Here is a 19,790-nt window from a genome sequence, read left to right on the forward strand (position 1 = left end):
AGATCTCAGTCATTTTTGTAGAATACCTGCAGTTCCGTATGATGTAGGCTATGTCTAAAGCGGCTTTTTCAACAACACACTCCAGTTAGTATGGATGTGTAGTTTTGAAGGTCGCAAACACAGAAAGTAGGCTATTTCTTTTCTGACGGTGGTACGATGCTGCAGGTTTCTTAGTACCCCGGCTCGCCGCTGCTTCTGTGAATCACTTGTCAGTCAAGTGTGTGGTAACGAACCAATAGTCCACGTAGAAAGGGATAGACTGTAGTGCGATTTGTAGCCTACAGCTTTATGAATAGTTGTCATATGTCTTGCAAAAGCCTTCACTAAGGCTTCTTAAGATACATTAAGAAGTACAATTTTCACTTGTCGCATTTGCATCTAAGGTAATCTGAGTAGTAACAGAGTCTGAGTAGAAACTGTGTAAAAGTTAAGCGTTGATATTTATCGTGGAGTTGCTCCCAACGAGGAGCAGAATGGTGTTAATCGGGAATCTTTGTAAAGATTCGTATTCACATTTTAGCTGGAATATTCCAATACTGACTGAAAACAACATTTAACTTTTTATTCTATAGACAAAAATCTTAACTGATTTTTCAACAGATGGAAGTACGTCGTCGGGACCGACCGTAGAATCGTTAGGAGGAGACAGTCATTGTACAGGAGGGGCAGGTAAGTTACACTCATTTTAAGTGTTAACAGGCTAACACTTTCTTTAAGTTCACACAGGCTTTGTTTCACTCTCTGTTTATGTCATAACGAATCATGATACATTCGCCGACCCCAACATTTTTCAGATGTATTTCGGATTCATCTTCAACATATAGGCGTAATGCTCACGCACAAATATGCTGGATTCATTTATAGTGGTTTTACACTGAGGAATTGAAACAACAGTTTATCTGACTTGTTGGTTCTTCCCAGACACGCATGTGTATTTTAACTCGTGAATAATTTAACCACAGAATGGAAGTACATTCCTTTCTCAAAACCAAGCAGTTATCAGATACTTCAGTGGAACCTCTAGATTGCTCAGTTTTCTTTGTGCAAATGTAGCAAAGGATGAGATGAACTTTTATACACTGTTTTTGGTGTGTGTGTGTGTATGTGTGTGTGTGTGTGTGCATGCTTGAGCGTGCTTATGTGTGTGAGTTTTTGTGTGTCTGACAGAGAGGTGGTTTTACACACATTACATTCACACTACATTTATCTAAGGTGTGACACGGTTGGCAAATGGTAATTGCATTCAAATTTGCGCTGGGCTAAAAGCGCAAGGTGGTTTCCCCTGATGTTTTTCTCTAATACATGTTTATTTTTTCACTGTCAAATGGATTGACTTTGTAGAACTCTAGCTTGAACCATAACTTTGGCATTTGGTATCATTGTTAACAATATACAGAGCCTAGACTAGTTTCTCTCTCCCTCTCTCTCTCTCTCTGTCTTTGTCTCCCTCTCTCTCTCTAAAGCTTCTTTTGCCCTGTGGGATTGAATAACTCGAGTTCCTTGTATGACTGTGACATGTGACAGAGCAGGATGGCTTAGTGTAGGTAAACAGTGGAACAGATGCCGTGGCAATGTGGCCCACTACTGTTCATCATAAACGGGCTGTGCTGCCCTGTGCACCAGATTAACATGTGGAGCTGAGCTCATAAAGAAATAAATGCTGTTCGTTCTTATAAGTCTGTCTGGGTAAATGTAACTGGGTTGGTTAAAAAGGATCATAGTGATTACTGAATTTCTAGCTCTCTTCAGTTAAATGTGAGACACGTACTGTGCGTAAAACATGCAGTGCGTGTGCTGGTGTAATTTTGACAAATAATGTTTGGTTGTTGGGATATAGAAAAGGTGACAGCTCCTCTGCAGTTTGAAGTTTTAGTATGGAGATGGCCTTCAGTTCTGTTCAGTTTTCTGAAGTGTCCACTCCTCACAGCTCAGAGGGAGTAAAACAGGGAGTATCATCAGTCTTCTGTGAGAGCTTTAGTGCTCCTTGGTGGTGACACACCGTAAACAGGCCATTTGAAATGAGAGGCAGTGTGAGGCGGGAAAAGTGGGCTCGTTTGCAAAGGGCTCAGATTCCACCGCAGTGTTCTGCACACTGGCTGGAAAAACACGATGAGGTCATGGCTGAGGGCGGGCGTGTTGGATTTCGGCCGTGCCCGTGAGAGGGAAACTACACCACGCCGCTCCACGGTTCTTTTGTGGGTCTGTAATCATGATCCTCACCCCGGCAACCGTAACCATGCTCATAACCATGGCCAACTGTAACCGTGCTCTTCTCCATGGCAATTGTAACTTCGCTCATAACTGTGGGTGAAAGTATAGCTATGTTCCTCACCATGGAACTGTCATCACACTCCTCACCTTGATGACTATAACTGTGCTTTTGGGCTGAATTTTGGTTGTGTCCATGTTCATGAGAGCCGAGTGACACCACACGGTCTCTCAGCTTCTTTGTGGGAACTGGATCATAATCCTCACTGTGGCAGCTATAACCATGTTCAGAATTGTGTCTGAACTGAACTTTGCCAAGGCAACAGTAACCATGCCTACCACAATAGCCAGCCATAACTATACCTCTTTTCACAAAATACAGAGAGTATGTTCTTCACTTTAGGTGCCGTAAACAAGCTCCTAACCAAATTGACCTGCTCTACACAGCCCAGGAGATGTATGAAAACATGAAGATGTTCCATGTTTGTTTCTACTCATACAACAATATGATTTGTAGATTATATGATTTCCATCCTTACAATGGTTTTTTCAGATTGTGAAGGTGTCTCTGAGTATTACATCTGGAAGAGACAAGATCATGAGATGCACTTTGCCTTACTAACTCTTTACTCTCATTACTTGAGTCCCTCAAAAGCTGCTTTAGAGGCTTTGTGACTTGGGCTTGTTATGTAAGTGTGACTTTTACTTAATTGTTAAAAACTGCTATTTTTTCAACAAAAGCCAGGTGTATTAAGCTATTACACCTCGTACTACATTAATCTGCATATTGTCCCCTTGATGTAAAATCTCACATCGTGGAGTGTATGAAAGCAGTGTGAAAGAACCTATCAGAGGGTCATGAGTAGTTCAGTTGGCAGAGCGTCGCCACTGTTGGTCTGCTGATTTGGATGGGAACTAAACCTTTTTTCGAGAGGCATTTATACATTCCCCTGAACAGAGGAGCGGAGCAGGAGAGGTTGCGACAATAGCGAGATTGTTTTGCAGGGAGCCGCAGTAAAGATCACATTTCCTGTTACTGGCTGAAACTCAGTGTCAGCTGACTGCTCCCTCCCTCCCTGCTCTTGCTGTCTTCAGAATTAAACTGAAATCCTCAGGCACTAGTTAAATTCACTTGATGGAGAGAAGCCTGTTTGATGCAGTAACTCCAAAAGTTTTAGCCAGATTCCACAGAAGCTGTTGATATATCTCCGTTCAGTAAGGATACACTTAGGGCAACATTTTTGTACTGCAGTGAAGTAGCATTGATTTGTCAACATTGAACATATCTGGTGGATGAATGTCTTAGTTAAGTAGTTTTGACCAAATACAAGAGGCTTTGTTACTGTACTTGAGACACAATCTCAAACCTGTTTTTGTTGTAGAGTTTGTATGGATACATCAGTGTTTAGATGTAGCCAGTGAGAATGTCTAAGAACTTTTGGACTGTCTACAGTAACTCAGACAGTATACTTTTAATGGATACAGGACAATATTCAACCCAGACTAACACCCTTCTGAGGAAAAACACTCTATCAGTCCTCAAGCAACATCAGAGACAAGGAAGTGTTTTGTCACAAGGGCAGTTATTTGTTTAAGTTTACTGAACTGTAAGATCTAGGTAAACTTCCATAGAGCATTGTGTGTGTGTGTGTGTGTGTGTGTGTGTGTGTAGGGGTGTGTGAGGTTACAGAGTATGGTAATGGTCTGCTCCTTTGTTGTGAACTTGGACACGAAGTCATGAGTCTGCATATTCATGAGGTGTATTCCTGCTGAAAATTTTTCTCAGACAGCCGTTAAACTTTAAAGAAAATCCACAGAGAGTGCTAGATATAAGAGTGGGAGAGAGAGAGAGAGAGAGAAAGAGAAAGAAGGAGAGAGAGACAAAGAGGCATGAAGATTTGGATGAAGAGGGGAGAGAGGGAGAGAAATTCTTGAAGAGGTGTCATTATATGAATTCTTGCGTCCACTGGAGAGTAGTGAGAGCTCACCGCTGAATTACACTGCAGAGTGGCTCCATGTGGAGTGGCAGTAAATTGTGGGGAGCCCCCCCCCGCCCCCCCCCCAACGCCCCTTCAGTCCCCACTACATGCTTCCAGAGCTGACAGCATGGTTTCCGCATCCTAAAACAGCTTTTAGTCTCCCAACCAGGACTAAATCCGTTGTGGGAGTGTATGTCTTTATGTGTCTTTTATTGTGTGTTTCACACTCTCACAGTTTAAGGCATTTAGCTCATGATTATCAAGCACCTGCATTTGTGTCACACATGCTAACACACACCTAGAGCCTTCAATCAAACAAAATGTCTGTTGTTTTTCTTACATAATGAAAATGAAAATGAGGAAGGAGCTGTCGCAACAGTGGTGAGGCAGTTTATGAAGTGACTGAAGCTGTGTCAATAATCTTTATCCAGGCTCAAGCAGCCCTGTTATATTACAGTATAGTACAACTCCTCTCAATATCCAGCTGTCTTCACACCTGATTTTAGTCTCTCTTTCCCTCTATCTATCTATCTATCTATCTATCTATCTATCTATCTATCTATCTATCTATCTATCTATCTATCTATCTATTTATCTATATGTCTATTTGTCTGTCTATCAGTCTATCTATCTGTCTATCTATCTGTATGACACTGATGTTGTTTTTCAGTGTGTATGTCATGGGATGTTTATAACACTGTAGTACACTGTAATGGCTCTTATAAGCATGTTAATTATGAGGTCTCAAACGTCTTAGCGAGAGACATTTGTGCTGTCTCCATTAGGACAATGTGAAGAATGCCTTTGATGTTTGGGAAACAGAGTGATAGAGTGAAAGACAAGAGTGAGTTTTGTGAGTTTCAGGGCTTCGGGGCAGGGTCAGGGAAGGTTTGGGCTGTGTGTTTGTTGTTTGTGTGTGTGTGTGTGTGTGTGGCTGTGACTATGTTGCTGTGTGAATTGGTCTCAATGATATTTTCTCTCTGGCAGCAATAGTCTTGTGTGTTTGAATTTTTGGTGAAGAACGTGCACTCCATTGCAAGGCTGAGTCAACTTTGAAGTCAAGTTCACAGCACAAGCGCTATGCTTTTTGCCCACACGTATTAGTTCAGTTATCTGATTATTCCTAGGAATGGCAATGAGCTAAAGAAAGTGCTAATTACTGCTTTTTCTGTGTGTGTGTGTGTGTGTGTGTGTGTGTGTGCTTGTTTGTGTGTGTGTGTGTGTGTGTATGTCTATATATGTGTGTGTTGTTTGACATGGATCCACTGGCCCTTGGCCCACATAGCACACTATGACACCTTGTTAGTCAATCTGCTTCAAGCAGGAACCAGCAATGAGACTATAAACAGCACTGTGTAGCAAGAGTATACTGAGGAAACGCTTACAGAATGTACAGAACATGCACTTAAATACACACACGCGCACACACACACACACACTTGTCACAGCTGGAGTCCCAAACTTACACCATACTTAATAACAATAGAACAAACTCTCTGTATATCAGCATCTTCATCTCCAATGTGTACAACTATAAATACACACACACCAATGGTCTGGGCAGCTGCTTTAGAGGGAGGAATGGCTCTGACAGCTGTGGATTCCTTCAGGAATAAAGAGAGAGAGAGAGAGAGAGAGAGAGAGAGAGTAAGGGAGGGAATGGTGGAGGGAGTGGGTATACAGGCAGGGCAGAAGAGAGATAGTAAGAATTCAAGAAAGTGAGCAAAAACAGAGAGCTAGCATAAAAGAACTAGAGAGGGAGAGAGAGCTGGAGGGTGTATGTGAATGCGGTTAGCAGCCTCTAAAATTGGAGATCCTGTCTTGCACAAGGTCGATTTAGCAACAGCAAAGAAAAAAAAGAGAGTGAAAGAGTGAAAAAAAAAACATAAAAAAGAAAGAGACAGAGTGTGTGCTCAGAAAAAAAAGAACTACGTAAATGTGTAAACATATCTCATAATTCTAATGAATACACTCACATCCTTAGAAACAAACACACACACACACACTATCAGTGTTGTATGGGAATCACTCTACACATTAAATGGAAAAGGCCTTCAGCCTTATTAATCCTTAACTCCTTTCTCTGTCTCTGTGGGCTCATTTGGTGTGAACCCTGAGGGATAATCAGATACTAGGCGAGGTTAGCCATTAAGTGGCTCTGTTTAATGGGTAGCTGCCACTGGTTGGGGGTAAACTAGAGGAAAAGACTCTGGTTAATACATTGCCATGTGACACTGTGCCTGTTACCTTTAGCACTTTAGTAGACATAAGACTATCATAAGCTTAAATAACAGCCTAATATTCTATATGAGGTGTTTACTGGGCTGGGGTGTGGAGTCTAGACTGTGTAGTGTGGTATGGTGTAACATGGTTTAGTGTGGTATTGTGTTGTATAATACAGTATAGCATAGGGAACGACATGTTGTATGGTATAACGTTTGCTGGGTTTTGCACTTAACTGCAGTGTGTCTACTGTACTTGAGGGTAAAACATGAAGTTGTCTCTGATCTAGAAACTCATAGGACAGAAATAGCTATGCACCAGAAGTCACAAAAAGGAAACTGCAAACAGGAAGAGTCTCTCTCTCTCTCTCTCTCTCTCTCTCTCTCTCTCTCTCTCTCTTTCTTTCTTTCTTTCTTTCTGTCTCTCTCTCTCTCTCACATTGTTGTGCTTTTATAGACCACTTCCTTGTGCCCCAGGAGGTCTCCATGGCAACCTAAAGCCTGTCTCTTGAATGTTTATGAGGTGGCCTGAAGCAGCCATGAAAGAGAGAGAGGGGTGAGAGACAGAGGGAAAGGAAAGAAAAGAAAAGACAAGAAAAGAGGGGAAGAGAAGGAAAGAAAGAGGATGTTGTCATTGACCACAGCTGAGAACAGTGGAGTAGCACTTCTGACTAATTATAGTTAGAGAGAGAGAGAGATTTCATAAAGGGCAGAGGTGCAGCAGTGCAGCAGTTTTTCATCCTCAGGCTATTTATATGAAGTTGCTGATTGTTTTTGAGTTGAGCATAGCTGGGGCCCTAACGAGAGCTTCCTCAGGAAACCAAACAACCCAGCTCCTCTCCTGGTGATCTCACAGGGACGGGGCGTGCTTTGTGTGTGTGTGTGTGTGTGTGTGTGTGTGTGTGTGCGTGCTGGAGCTAATTAAAATGACTGAGCCCTCCTCTGTTGTTGATTAAATCTCCCCTGGTTCACTCTTTTGGCCTTTGGGGCCTCTGACACTTATTTATGGCAGAGAGAGAGAGAGAGAGAGACTGCTCATGATGCAACATATGGTTTTAACTGTAGTCTTTCGCTGGACCTGCATAATAGTTAATTTGATCAGATTCAGGCAGTCATAAACTCTCTGGTTATTCAACTTGATACTGACATATTTGCATGCAATGTGGTACCAGGCAAAGTTCTGTGATGCACTGAGCTAACATATAACTGTGTATTGCCTCAGAGCTGATCCTTACCATCACAAAAACAGGATCATAACTGTGGCTAACTGATATTGGTGGATTGCAGTCTTTTACTCACAATTCTGATGGGTCTTTTTTTTATATAAACCACATCAATCCACATGAAACAGACCTTTCTGCCAAAGTCTTTTCAAGATTCAGAGAAATCAAATTGCTAAAAATCTAAGGATAATTTTCACAGAGCGTGACAAATCCACCAATCAGCAGTGTTGAGTTAAGCCGCGTTACAGCTGAGTGGTCATCCGGATTGAATGAAAAGTCACCTGGTCAATTAGAAACATTAAAGGAGGGAGGCGCAGATGACACATGCTAAGCGCCTGACGAGGTGATGAAATGGCTGGTTAGAAATGACACCAGTAAGGGAGTGTTTTTCTTCTTCTGTTTGATTCCACAGTATACTTAGTTTAGATGAAAGTGATTGAAGTGACTAAGGGTTATAATTAGAAGCTCGTGTTTTTTTTTTGGGGGGGGGGGGGGGGGGGGGGGGGGGGTTGGTGAACCAATGTTCTGCTACTGAGCTGGATTGATCTCTTACCAGGAACTTGAGTAGTTTTGGAAACTTGGAGCACAGAACAGGGGGAAACTTTATCCTTAACTTTATACATAATAGATAACCTTCATTTTTGCTGGTCTTCGCACACATACGCAGACATGCGTATCCACGCAGGCACGCGCACAGAAACATTCACAGTTAATTGCCGGCACTAGTCTTTTGTCCTTCTAACACACTTTGTCACCTCATTTTCTAGTCTGTTTGACATGAAAAGCTGTGAGATTGTCATAAGCGTCTCTTTGCCGTGGAGCAGGTTTTTGAACATACTTGTGTTTGCATAAATGACATTTTCCCCTCTGTTTTCCTCAGGCTGGCTGCCCCAATACATTACATCAAGGGCATCTGGTAAAACATACTAATCACACACAATGCACGCACACACTCACGCATTACACACATGCCCTATTTCTCAGCGATAATAACACCATAGGCTAATTCTTGGCCCTCTGTCTTGTCACCGTTGGTGTTACTTTGCTTTGACTATTGAGAGATTTATTACACCCATAAGAATCCTCAGGATGACCTGCTATGGTGAATATGGAACAGAGTGTGTTCTGGAGTGTCGTCCCTCTAAGGCACCGCTGTCAAAGATAGAAGATGAACCAGCTAAACTCTACCTCGTGGATGAATGTGTCTAACCAGAAAAGTGTATCACACTTTCTTCCTTCCTGAGTACCAAAATGATATGTTTTTCTCCCACCATAATCCCTCTGAAGTGTTAGTGTGTCCCTGTTGCTGTTCTCACAGGGAAGCAGGGTTGTGTCGTTCTCTCTAAACCTCAGTCCTGAGTCAGAGAGGAATCCACTACAGGAGACAGACAAATCAGGAGCAGATATATTTGCATTCATTCATTTAGCAAAAGCTTTTATCCAGAGTGTTTAACAAAGGGTGTACAGTTAATTGACCCTTCTCATCTCAGAAGCAAATGCACATATTGCACTGTAGATTTTCATAACCATGATGTAACTGTTACAATACCTTCCTATCAGACTCTTTAAAACAGATGACTAGCCTGTCCCTTGCCCTGATACAAATGAACTGACTGATAGAATCTAGGCTGTCACTGTGCCACTGTGCCACTGAACACATACACACACACACACACATACACGCAGACACACATACACACTCACAAGTGAAGCTTCCTCTGTAATGAAATGTGAAGGATGTGTGTGTGTATGTGTGTGTATGTAGGGCTGTGTGTACCCGTTTAGCTTATACAATACAAGCCCATTTGTGTATGTTGGTGTGTGTGTGTGTGTGTGTGTGTGAAAGCATATTTTGCATTCTGGAATGAAGGGATGATGGACAGAGAGATGAAGGTAAAACCAGAGAAGTGAAAAGGGGGACTCTGGTTGCAATGTAGTCCTGGAGGTAAAGTCACACACACACACACACGTACACGCACGCGTGTATACACAGACACAGACACGTATCATAGTAAGCACTCCCTGTCTCCCTCAGGCTGGAGGGTTTGAAAAGTTTCAGCAGTGTCTGAATGGGGCCTCTTGGGTTTCTTTCTCAGGAGTGTCAGGTTTTAAAAACAGCCCTTTCCTCTGGTTCTCTCTCTCTCTCTCTCTCTCTCTCTCTCTCTCTCACACACACACACACATACTCACACACACACTAAAGTACTCTCTGCTCTGTAAGATAATTAAAGAGTAGTGAGGAAAAGTGATCATTAATGCCATCAGACTCATCTTAAAAAAGACTTTTGTATGCGCGTTTAGGAGGAGTCATTTTCAGATCTGGTCACGGCACTGAATAATGCCAATCATTACCTTTCTATCCACTCTGGCCTGCCTCAACACATACCTACACACCGAACCCTCTGAAACAGGACACACTTGGCAGATCTAACTACTTACACACTGAACAATCCGGCCTATACATCTGGAAATTAGGAACTTGTGAAACCAGCATTTGCCTTGACAAGAAGTATTAGAATGATCTGTGTTACTGAGGTGGTATTTGCTATGTGTAGCTTAGCTACAGCTAAGAGAGACGCAGGACCAGACACATCATTGGTTCATTCCAGTTAAGACAGTGGGGTGTGTGTGTGTGTGTGTGTCTGTGCGTCTGAGTGAGTATGTGTGTGAGAGAGTGTTGATAACCTTTGTCACTTAGCACACTAAGACTGATGATGTACATTGATATTTTAGTGAGGACATGTCTGATGTCTTCTTATAGCCTACACAAGCACACACACACACACACACAGAGAAAGAGAGAAAGGAGAGAGAGAGAGAGAGAGAGTAACCAAGACATATGCAAAGATGCTGATATGAGAATATGTAAACATAGACAAGCCCATGTTTAATCTGTTAACGCACCCCCCAATCCCATTTCTATCCCTGAGGGATGGTTTACATGCATTTCCTCTTGACTTCACCACACTATCAGATGAATGCAGTAAACATCATTCTCCACTGAAATTAGCTGAGCTAAAATAAAACATACAGTTTTTCCTCCTGTGACAGAACAGAATAGCGCAGTACATGCCAATTATCAAACCCAGCTTTGGCATCAGCCAATAAGGAACAATGGGCGGGGTTGACCCCAGAAGGGCTGATGTCACTCACCCCATGCTTCCTGTTTTGCCGACCGTTGTTATTTTGAGACGACTAATTTCGCTCCCCAGCGTGGAGGCTCAGTAGGAGATTTATGCCCACAGAACTGCTCCTATTGTCTGTGTTTCCCATATTCCTGCGACTCCAAAAAACAGTACAGGCCTCTAGCCAGCAGGTTCTCTCTCTCTCTCTCTCTCTCTCTCTTTCTTTCTCTCTCTTTCTCACTCTCTCACTCACTGAAGAGGTTTACCTGGCATGATTTAACACAGAATATGTTTATTACAAGCTTATAAAATGTTTACAAATGGCTGTACATTAACAGTTCAGGTAATATTCAAAACTGGGACAAATAGGTAGAAAGGGTTCATTTGCAAGACTATGCATGTGTGTGTAATATTCGCTGTGATCCTGTGTAACCATTTCGTCTGTAATTTGGCACAAAAAGGTATGGTTGATTTAGTTCTTTTAGTTGTACCAGTTAACCAGGAGTTTATTCTACTGTCTGCTTGACTGTCTCAGCGTCTTTGCATCACAAACTCCTTTGAATCTTATCTTAATGCTAGACTGGGCTCAGCGAGGCCCTCGTAAACTGGTTCTACTGGTTGAACTGCCCCGGGTGTGCATGCGTTTTTGGAAAGTGGAGTAGAGTCATACGTTTGTACCTTGTTCTGTCAGACTGAATAAACCTTGTTCAGTGATGAGTTGCCTTACCAAAACCCTCTGACTCATGCTTCCACATTAATGAAGTGTGTTTTCACAGACAAAGAGACACAAATAAAACACACACTCACACATACATACACAAACACACACATTCTCACACACACACCCACACACACACACAGATAGACAGATACATATATGCATGTATAGACATGTGTACACCCACACACACACACACACACACACGCTGTGCATTCCTGTAAGGATTCTTCTGCACATCTGCTTGTCTGTCACTTTTATTAGTTTGTTCGTTCAACAGCCTCATATTTTAAAGAACACTATGACACAGGCAATACACACCCACACACACACACACACACACACACACACACACACAGACAGACAGAAGTAATGTAATCTGGCCTGTGGAAACTCTAAGCTAAGGTAGTATACACAATTAGATCTGGAGCAGGTAGGTTTTCCAGTTGCTATTTGTAGTCCAGCCCATGGAAAATGGAAAAGGTGAGCTATTGGTTGACGAGTGATCCCTGTCTTTTACATAAGTGAGCGAAGGCTTCGTTCCTGGAATTATGAAGTTCAGCACTCATTCACACATATATACATTCACGCACGCACACACGCACACGCACACGCACACGCACACGTACACGTACGCACACATTTCCAGGGCTGGAGGAGAATTTGAATAATTCTAAACACTGGTGGCAGTCAGTGTTGCCCTGCCAAACCCCCCTCATCCTCCTTCATCCTCACACCAGCGTCCTAATAAGGACTGTGTAGTCTGTGGGTTGTGTTGGAACATGCTGGAACGCCTGTGTCATTACTACATTTCCTGAAACAGGCTTACTGGGCAAGCTGAGGGTCGCTACAGCCCCTGTCTCCATGTCTCTCAATGTCTGTCTGTATTTTTCTCTTTTTCTGCCCTTTCTGTATCTCTTAAGGCCTGTCAGTCTGTGTTGGTCTGTCTCTATAAGGCCCCTATGTGTTTAAAGCAAACTTCCCCTGCTCTCCTGTTGCCTGTGTCTTTCAGTCTCTCTCTCTCTCTCTCCTGCTCTCTCTTTCGCATAACTTAAATACTTACAACCACATCTCATTCTATGCTGATTAAGTTTCATTCACTTGAAGATATGAGTCATTTGTTTCGACTGTGATTTTTACACAAACAATAGTGGTTTGTTCTGATACTATAGTTAGAATGTGTATTGTACACACATACTGGTCGGTCTGGATTTTAAAATATAGCTGTTTGATGACTGACTATAATTAGCATTTGTATTAAACACAATGAGTGGTCGTGGTTTGGAAATGAGAGCATGTTGTTTGAGGATAATTAGAATGTTTAAAGTGCACAAGAATTCACATTTATTCACTGCTGTCTGAAAATACTGTTACTCAATTATGTTCTCAGTTTAAGTACAAAGAATCGTTAAGTTCTGTCAAGTGATGATTCATATGAGGGGAAAAAACTTCTTCTAAAGCTCTGAATTATGGTAGTATACACCATATTCATGCTTGTTCGAATATGACTATGGGGCGAAGACAGAAAGTAAAAATTGTTGAAACCTTTTTTCAAACCTTTTTTGACTCTTGTGGGAGGCCTCCCAACCGTACTTGACTTTCAATCACATCCTGTTAGCCTACATACCCTTTAACAAAACCACTGTTCATATACACGCGTGGAGTGACACCACTGCCGTAGGGTTTTATTTGATATATATTTGTATACATGTATGTGTATGTGTGTGTATACTGTGTGAATGTGTGCATTGTGTGTGTATGTGAGTGTGTGTAATGTGTTTAACCTGTCTTCCTGGTCTGTGTGTGAGAGCTCTCTGTTGGGGGAAGTCTATGTTTCCCATTGAGTCACTGGCACAATGCAAATGGCACTAAAGCAACATGCAAAATTATGGAAAATAGTCGTTTTATTTATCACTCAGGAATGTGCCACAGGAGAAACAGAGCAGAGCTTTGAGCTTTTATGTTCTCTGTGGTGACAAAACTTCACACTTTAAACAGCACCTCCCATGTTTCCTGACAACTCAGACATACAAACATTCCATGTTGCTGGACAATACCAAGATTTTTGTGTGTAATAGGGAACTTCTGAAAGAAGAATCCTGAAATCCTAGCATTTTGTTTCTCTCCTACCTTCTCTGTCTCTTTCTTGCCGTTTCTGCTTCTCTCCTCTCCTCATTTCTCTCTCTCTTTCTCTCTCTCTCTCTCTCATTGCAGAAGGCTGGTAGTCTGTTCCTGTGAGGTGTGTGCTCATGGACCTGCGCATGGGTGAACGTGTGATGCGCCCGGGTTCGGACACGGCCCTCCTCACCCCTCTGCACCCCCCTCTGCTCCTCAATCCGTTCAGTCCGCAGCCCTGTGCCCCCTACAGCCAACAACAGTTACAGCAACACATACGGGTACTCCACAACAACTATGTACAACCTCAACGATCAGTCCAGCTCAAACCACCATATATGGATACCACAGCAATACATTACTACCACAAATGTACCAGAGATTAACTAATTAAAAGCAAAAGTTTTCATACACTATACGGATACTAGAGATTATTTGCTTAATAACTGTGTTTTCCTGTAATACAAGCAATAACTACGACTTTTACTATAGTAGTATACGCAGGAATCATTTTTATTATTGGAAGAACCACTAATTTATATAAGAGATTGTGTGAACTTGCAGAGTTAGATTAAAATAAACCATGGTAGCACTTCTTGTTTAGCACGTACCATTGTGGAAACTGCTATTTTGCATTGTTTTAATTCCTCAAATAAGGTTTCAGTAAGACTCTCTGCTTGATTAGTGAAGTGCTGTAGCGTTGACAGAAGCAGGATGAAGGTGTCAGTCTTTGATTGAATGAGATGATTTTCTCTGTTTCAGTTTAACATGGAACAGCGTTTACGTGAACAAGAGCAGGAGAAACAACAGGAGCTGCAACAGCTCCGACACAAAGACAAGAGTCAGCAGAGTAAGCCTCAGTCTGTCTATCTATCTGTCTATCTGTCTGTCTGTCTGTCTGTCTATCTATCTATCTATCTATCTATCTATCTATCTATCTATCTATCTATCTATCTATCTATCTATCTATCTATCTATCTATCTATATCCCTGTCTACCCATGAAATCTGTACAGCACTGCTCAATTCTATCTGCCCATGTACCCCACTGTCTCTGCTGTTTGGCTATCAGCCTGTCTGCTTTTATTTCTCACCCATCAATGAAGCAATGCTTGATACTAGCATGTCCACAGACACAGGTCAGGAACAGGAAGAGTTCCAGTTAAAAGAACCCTGACCTCTACTCTCTACACAAAGCCATTGGAGAACTTTAAGCACTCTTAAGAATGTGAAAGCCCTATTTTATCACTGACTGAAAATATTTATGTCTGGTTAGATGATATGAAAACGTTCATTATTTAATTGATTCATTAGCAATTAAATTAATTTAAAAAAAATAAAAAAATCAGCAGCTACTTCAGTGCAGCAAGTGCCTAGGTAAACTAACATGTAATTTTCATCCGTATTCCCTGTTTTTGTATTCCCTGTCTCATTGTCTGGCAGACATCCCCTGGTGAGCACAGCTTTGGTGAGATCAAATCATTGTTTGCAGATGGCCTACTAATGGTTAATTTGTGACTAATTATCCACGTAGACTCGTAATGTTAGTGTTTCTCTGTTTCTGAACTGTGACCAATAGTTTTGGCCCAGATAAACCCAGAGGCTATGAGGCGTGTCTATCTGTTTCTTTTTCAGTTTTGAGCGTGAGGTTTGCCCTTTTGTCCTCTGCTGTCCTAAAACAGTTATATGTGTGTGGAGTTGAATGGTCTTTTGTGGCAGTGACCGTCTCCTCCTGTGTACAGCAGTATCATGCCGTAATGTTTAGCTCTGCTCTGGCCTACATCACGTGTGGCTTCGAACACTAGAACTACTGTTGTTGTTGTTTTTTCCCCCCCTCTTCCTGATTCAATGGTTGAAACACAACATCCTTCACAGAGAATTTAAAGTATCCACAGCGACCCATGAACACAGGAGTATGGTCCATGTGATATCGTAATTCAAAGGGTCATGCTATCAACAACTTAACCCCTAAAAACAAAATACTCAACCCAGGGATCTTCCTGTGCCAACAGCAAGAAACCAAGCTCTAAATTCAGTGTATTGACCAATGTCATTTTATGTTGACCTGACAGTCTTGGGAAAAGAAGTTACCTGTAGTTCCTTTATGCTGGAGTTAAAAATAACTTCTCAGTGCAAACAGCTTAAGTCAATATTGACCAATATCAATCTCTAACCCTGTCACCTGCCACCTTGCTGCACCAAAAGCCACGATATGGCCACACTGTAAGAAAGAAAGAGAGAGACTGATAGTGAGTCAACATAGAGCTTCCTTCCCTTGACCGCCCTATAACCTCAGCACAACCTCTGCACAATCTTCCCGTAGCTTTCTTAAAACCTTCCTGCAATATCCTTATAACTTCCCCACAACCTCTGTAAAATGACCACAGAACCTCCCTACATCTATTCACAGCCCCTATGCAGCTATCGCTGTATAATACCATTCATCTGAACGTATAGGCGTTCTCTCATAAGAGAACGGAGCAGCAGTATTCTGCATCACTGAGATGGACCACATCTACTCCGCTGCAGCCCGGTTCCTCCCATGGTGTGCTGTGCCCTTGTCCCATTCGATTATTTGTTTATTCTTCAGAGATTTTATTGGGTGAATACGTAATTATGTTTGTTTAGGGCTAGAGACTGCCTGCATTCATTCTGCGTTGGCATTCCAAAAAGAGGACTGCATGTTTCTATGCATAGATAAAGTAAGCTGTTGTAGGCTGTAGCCTAAAGAAAATCACGAGACTTTATGACAGTGAATTACCTGTTGTGACCCTTATCCCTATCCAGTAGAATATCAACTTAAAACTATGCAGAAAAACGCATAATCATTATCTTACTGTCTCACTGTGTGGATTTCTTTGGAAATGCTTCTGGCTTGGCATCAGCTTTCTAGGCAGGTATTGTAGCCTCTCTCATCTCATTCGCTGGTTGTGTTGATTGGCAGGTGCAGTGGCCAGTTCTGTGGTGAAACAGAAACTTCAGGAGGTGATTCTGAAGAAGCAGAAACAAGCTGCTCTGGAGAGGACCAACTCCAACCCTCTCAGCACTCCTCCAGTGGGCTACCGGTGAGACACACAATCGAGGACTGTGTACACTACAATTTTTTTCAGGGGCCTTAGTTGTTTCATACCTCAGACTGGAGGACATGTGGAGTATTTATGTAGTTCTGTAAGGCATAATATATACAGAGCTTGTGTGGGTTACTGTATTGGTGTGGACACATGTGTGTTTCCTTCTGTGTGCGACTGTGACTCTTGTCCTTTTACAGGGAGTTGGCTCCAGACCCAAATGTTCCCCACCAGCCTCTGTTATCATCTCCTCCACAAACCCTCAGTGAAGGCACTGATGAAACACCACTGCGCAGAGCAGGTTAGACACACACACACAGACACACTTACACACACGCGCGCACACACACACTCACGCACACACACTAGATCTATTCTAGAGATCTGTGTCACACTCTTTCCTTTCATGAGGGTGTAACATAAACTGTATACATTTACACACACCCTCTGTGTCTCACAGTCCAGTGGATTGGCTGGGTGTTGTAAATGGAAGAGTTACAGTGTGAATAACAGTAAGCTTTTCCTCAGTAAGCAGCAGGTGTGCACCATGGCTCTGTTCCAGGGCCTCTTTGATTCTCAGCACCCCGCCCAACACCTAATGTCCTGGGGCTTGACTCAGCAAAGAGTCCCTTATGTAACCCCCACATTCACCTCTGGAGAGAACTGACAACATACCCCACTCCTCCTCCAGCACAGAAAGAAAGGATGAATATGAGTGTGTGTGTGCGTGTGTGTGTGCGTGTGTGTGTGTGTGTGTGTGCGTGTGTGTGTGTGTGTGTGTGTGTGAGAGAGAGAGAGAGAGTGCAGAGAATTGTATTATAGTTTTGACAGGTCATTAATTAGCCAATGACTGTGTGCTCTTGACTCTTAAAACTTGGTGTTTGTTTTTCATATATCACATGCATTCCTATTTTATAAACTCAATTGACTCTCTTTTGTCATCAGCATATTACTTAACCGTGTTTTGAAAGTGTTTAAGTGTTGCTCAATTTTATCTTGAATGCTGGAACGCATAACTGTAAGAGGAATAAATGGAAGTGAGAGCATGAATTTGAGAAATAAAAGTGAGAATTTTTTAGACGATCACACTGTGAAGTAATGCTGACAAAGGTGGGGATTTGTTGATTTCTCTCTGTATGTACACGTTAGGAAACATTATATAAATTTGCATACACCCATATATACAGTGTGCTTTAGCTTTGCTCTCAGAGCAAAACAGATCAGTAACATATGGACTGCAACTGTTTGTCTCCATGTCATTTCATACTTTCTTACCTGTACAGAGGTGACTGTAAGCTTGTGTGGTGATGTTACGTATAACATCATAGGCATTTGTTTAGATATGGGACTGTCTTTAAAATGTTAACATAATGTAGCATAATAAATGCCCTGCACTAAGAGAATAATATCATCAGAGTGTCTCAGTGGATAAAGGAACTAAATTTGGCAATTCTGTTGTATTGACTTCCTTTATGTTTAAATTTACTGCATATTTTTGTAACTGCCCACCAACCTCGGGGCAAACCAAAAAGCATTTTTTGTTTGTTTGTTTGTTTGTTTGTTTGTTTTGTTTGTTTCAGAAATTTTAACTGTAGAAGGACAGCTTCAAGCGCTAAGACTGTAATCATAGGCAGATCTTAGTAGCTGCCACCCGTTGGATTTGCTGTGTTTCTAAAATGTCTTAAATTTTCTGGGAATTAAAATCTTGTGAAAAGTTTACTGAACGTGGTTTATGTCATTGTTTTTTTTTTTTTTTTTTTTATGCAGCATCGGAGCCCAACTTGAAGGTGAAGCATAAGCTAAAGAAGCACTTGAACACACGAAAGAGCCCACTGACACGCAAAGAGAGTGCCCCACCAACCGTCAAACACCGGGTCCCTGACACTCTGGGTAACCACCCTCCCCGTTTTTACAGAACACACCTTTTAAGCAACTGTCACACTTTCAGTAGCTCATGCCCCTTAACAAGTTACGTAAATAAACATTTAATACTGTAGTGATAATGGTTCACGCCGTGTTAGATGGAAGAGACTGGAGATTGTACAGAATAGTACAGAACAGTGGCCAACTTATTCTCTCTACTTATCCTCCCCTTCTCTTTGTCTGTCTTTATCTCTCTTTCTCTTTCTGTCCTCTCAGACTCATCCCCCAGCAGTAGTAGCACTCCAGTGTCTGGCTGCAGTTCACCGAATGACAGTCTACCCAATGAGAATGGAGTGCTGCCCCCTACTGCTAGCCTGTCCCATGAGGTAAGGAAGTGTCTTGATTAATGTATTAATATGAATTATCAAATGTAGACTGGCTGATGTGTAAGACGTAGTCTTGAGGATAAGCAAAGAATTCTTTATTTCAGGGATGGATAAAAAAATGAGTAAGCATGCTAGTGAAGACACACACAGACACACAGACACACACGAACACAAACACACAAACACACACACTTGCGCGCAGGTCAGGATTCATCAAGAGAGTTCTCTTTAATATTCTGGGTTTTTTTTAAGTTTTTTTTTTTTTAGTGGGGGGGGGACAGAGACAGTTTGTTCTGAAACTTGAGATGGGCAGGTTTGTTTCTGGAAGTTTCTGTGAGGTGTGTGGCAGGTTCAGTAATGACATGTTTTAAACAGGGACAGTGGAGAAGGACAGCTAAAATCTGTCCCCATGACACTCAATCTTTCTCTTTCATCACAAACCCTCTCATCCCTTTATTTCTCCACGTCCTTTGTTCCTACCTTTACATAAATGCAAGCTGGCCTCATAAATTATAGATGTAAAACTTGTTCACACACTCTCCCCTCAGAGGGCAAAGCACACACTCTCCCTGCATTACTCACACCCACAAACACACACATTTTCCCAGAATTTTTCATTCTTGTTAGGATTATGTGCTCATCACACACTCCCATTCAACCCATCCACCCACACACATGCACACCCTCATGTGTAACTTTCAGGTGAAATTTAACATAGGTGTGTGTGTGTGTGTTCCTACAGGCTCAGAGACTGTTACTGCAGGATGGCTCTCTGGCCCATTTTACCGTTCAGAATCCATCAACTCTGCCCACCATCACGCTTGGTCTGCCTGCCAATTCTAAGGTAACCTCCTCCTCTGGTACTTCCCTCCATTATTTCCCCC

The 19,790-nt window shown here is 42.1% G+C and overlaps 1 protein-coding gene across 1 annotated transcript in view; it reads left to right on the forward strand.

The window, feature by feature from the left end:
* hdac7a (histone deacetylase 7a) overlaps nt 1-19,790 on the forward strand; it is a 46,603-nt gene that overhangs the window by 14,239 nt on the left and 12,574 nt on the right. The window contains exons 2-9 of the mRNA XM_030768458.1: nt 601-669; nt 13,690-13,871; nt 14,353-14,440; nt 16,534-16,654; nt 16,858-16,958; nt 18,425-18,547; nt 18,797-18,906; nt 19,649-19,750. Coding sequence (XP_030624318.1) covers nt 13,725-13,871; nt 14,353-14,440; nt 16,534-16,654; nt 16,858-16,958; nt 18,425-18,547; nt 18,797-18,906; nt 19,649-19,750 — 792 coding nt within the window. The 5' untranslated portion in view covers nt 601-669; nt 13,690-13,724. The remainder of the gene's footprint in view (nt 1-600; nt 670-13,689; nt 13,872-14,352; nt 14,441-16,533; nt 16,655-16,857; nt 16,959-18,424; nt 18,548-18,796; nt 18,907-19,648; nt 19,751-19,790) is intronic.

Source organism: Chanos chanos, chromosome 3 (genome assembly GCF_902362185.1).
Source record: "Chanos chanos chromosome 3, fChaCha1.1, whole genome shotgun sequence".
Taxonomy (NCBI): Eukaryota; Metazoa; Chordata; class Actinopteri; order Gonorynchiformes; family Chanidae; genus Chanos; species Chanos chanos.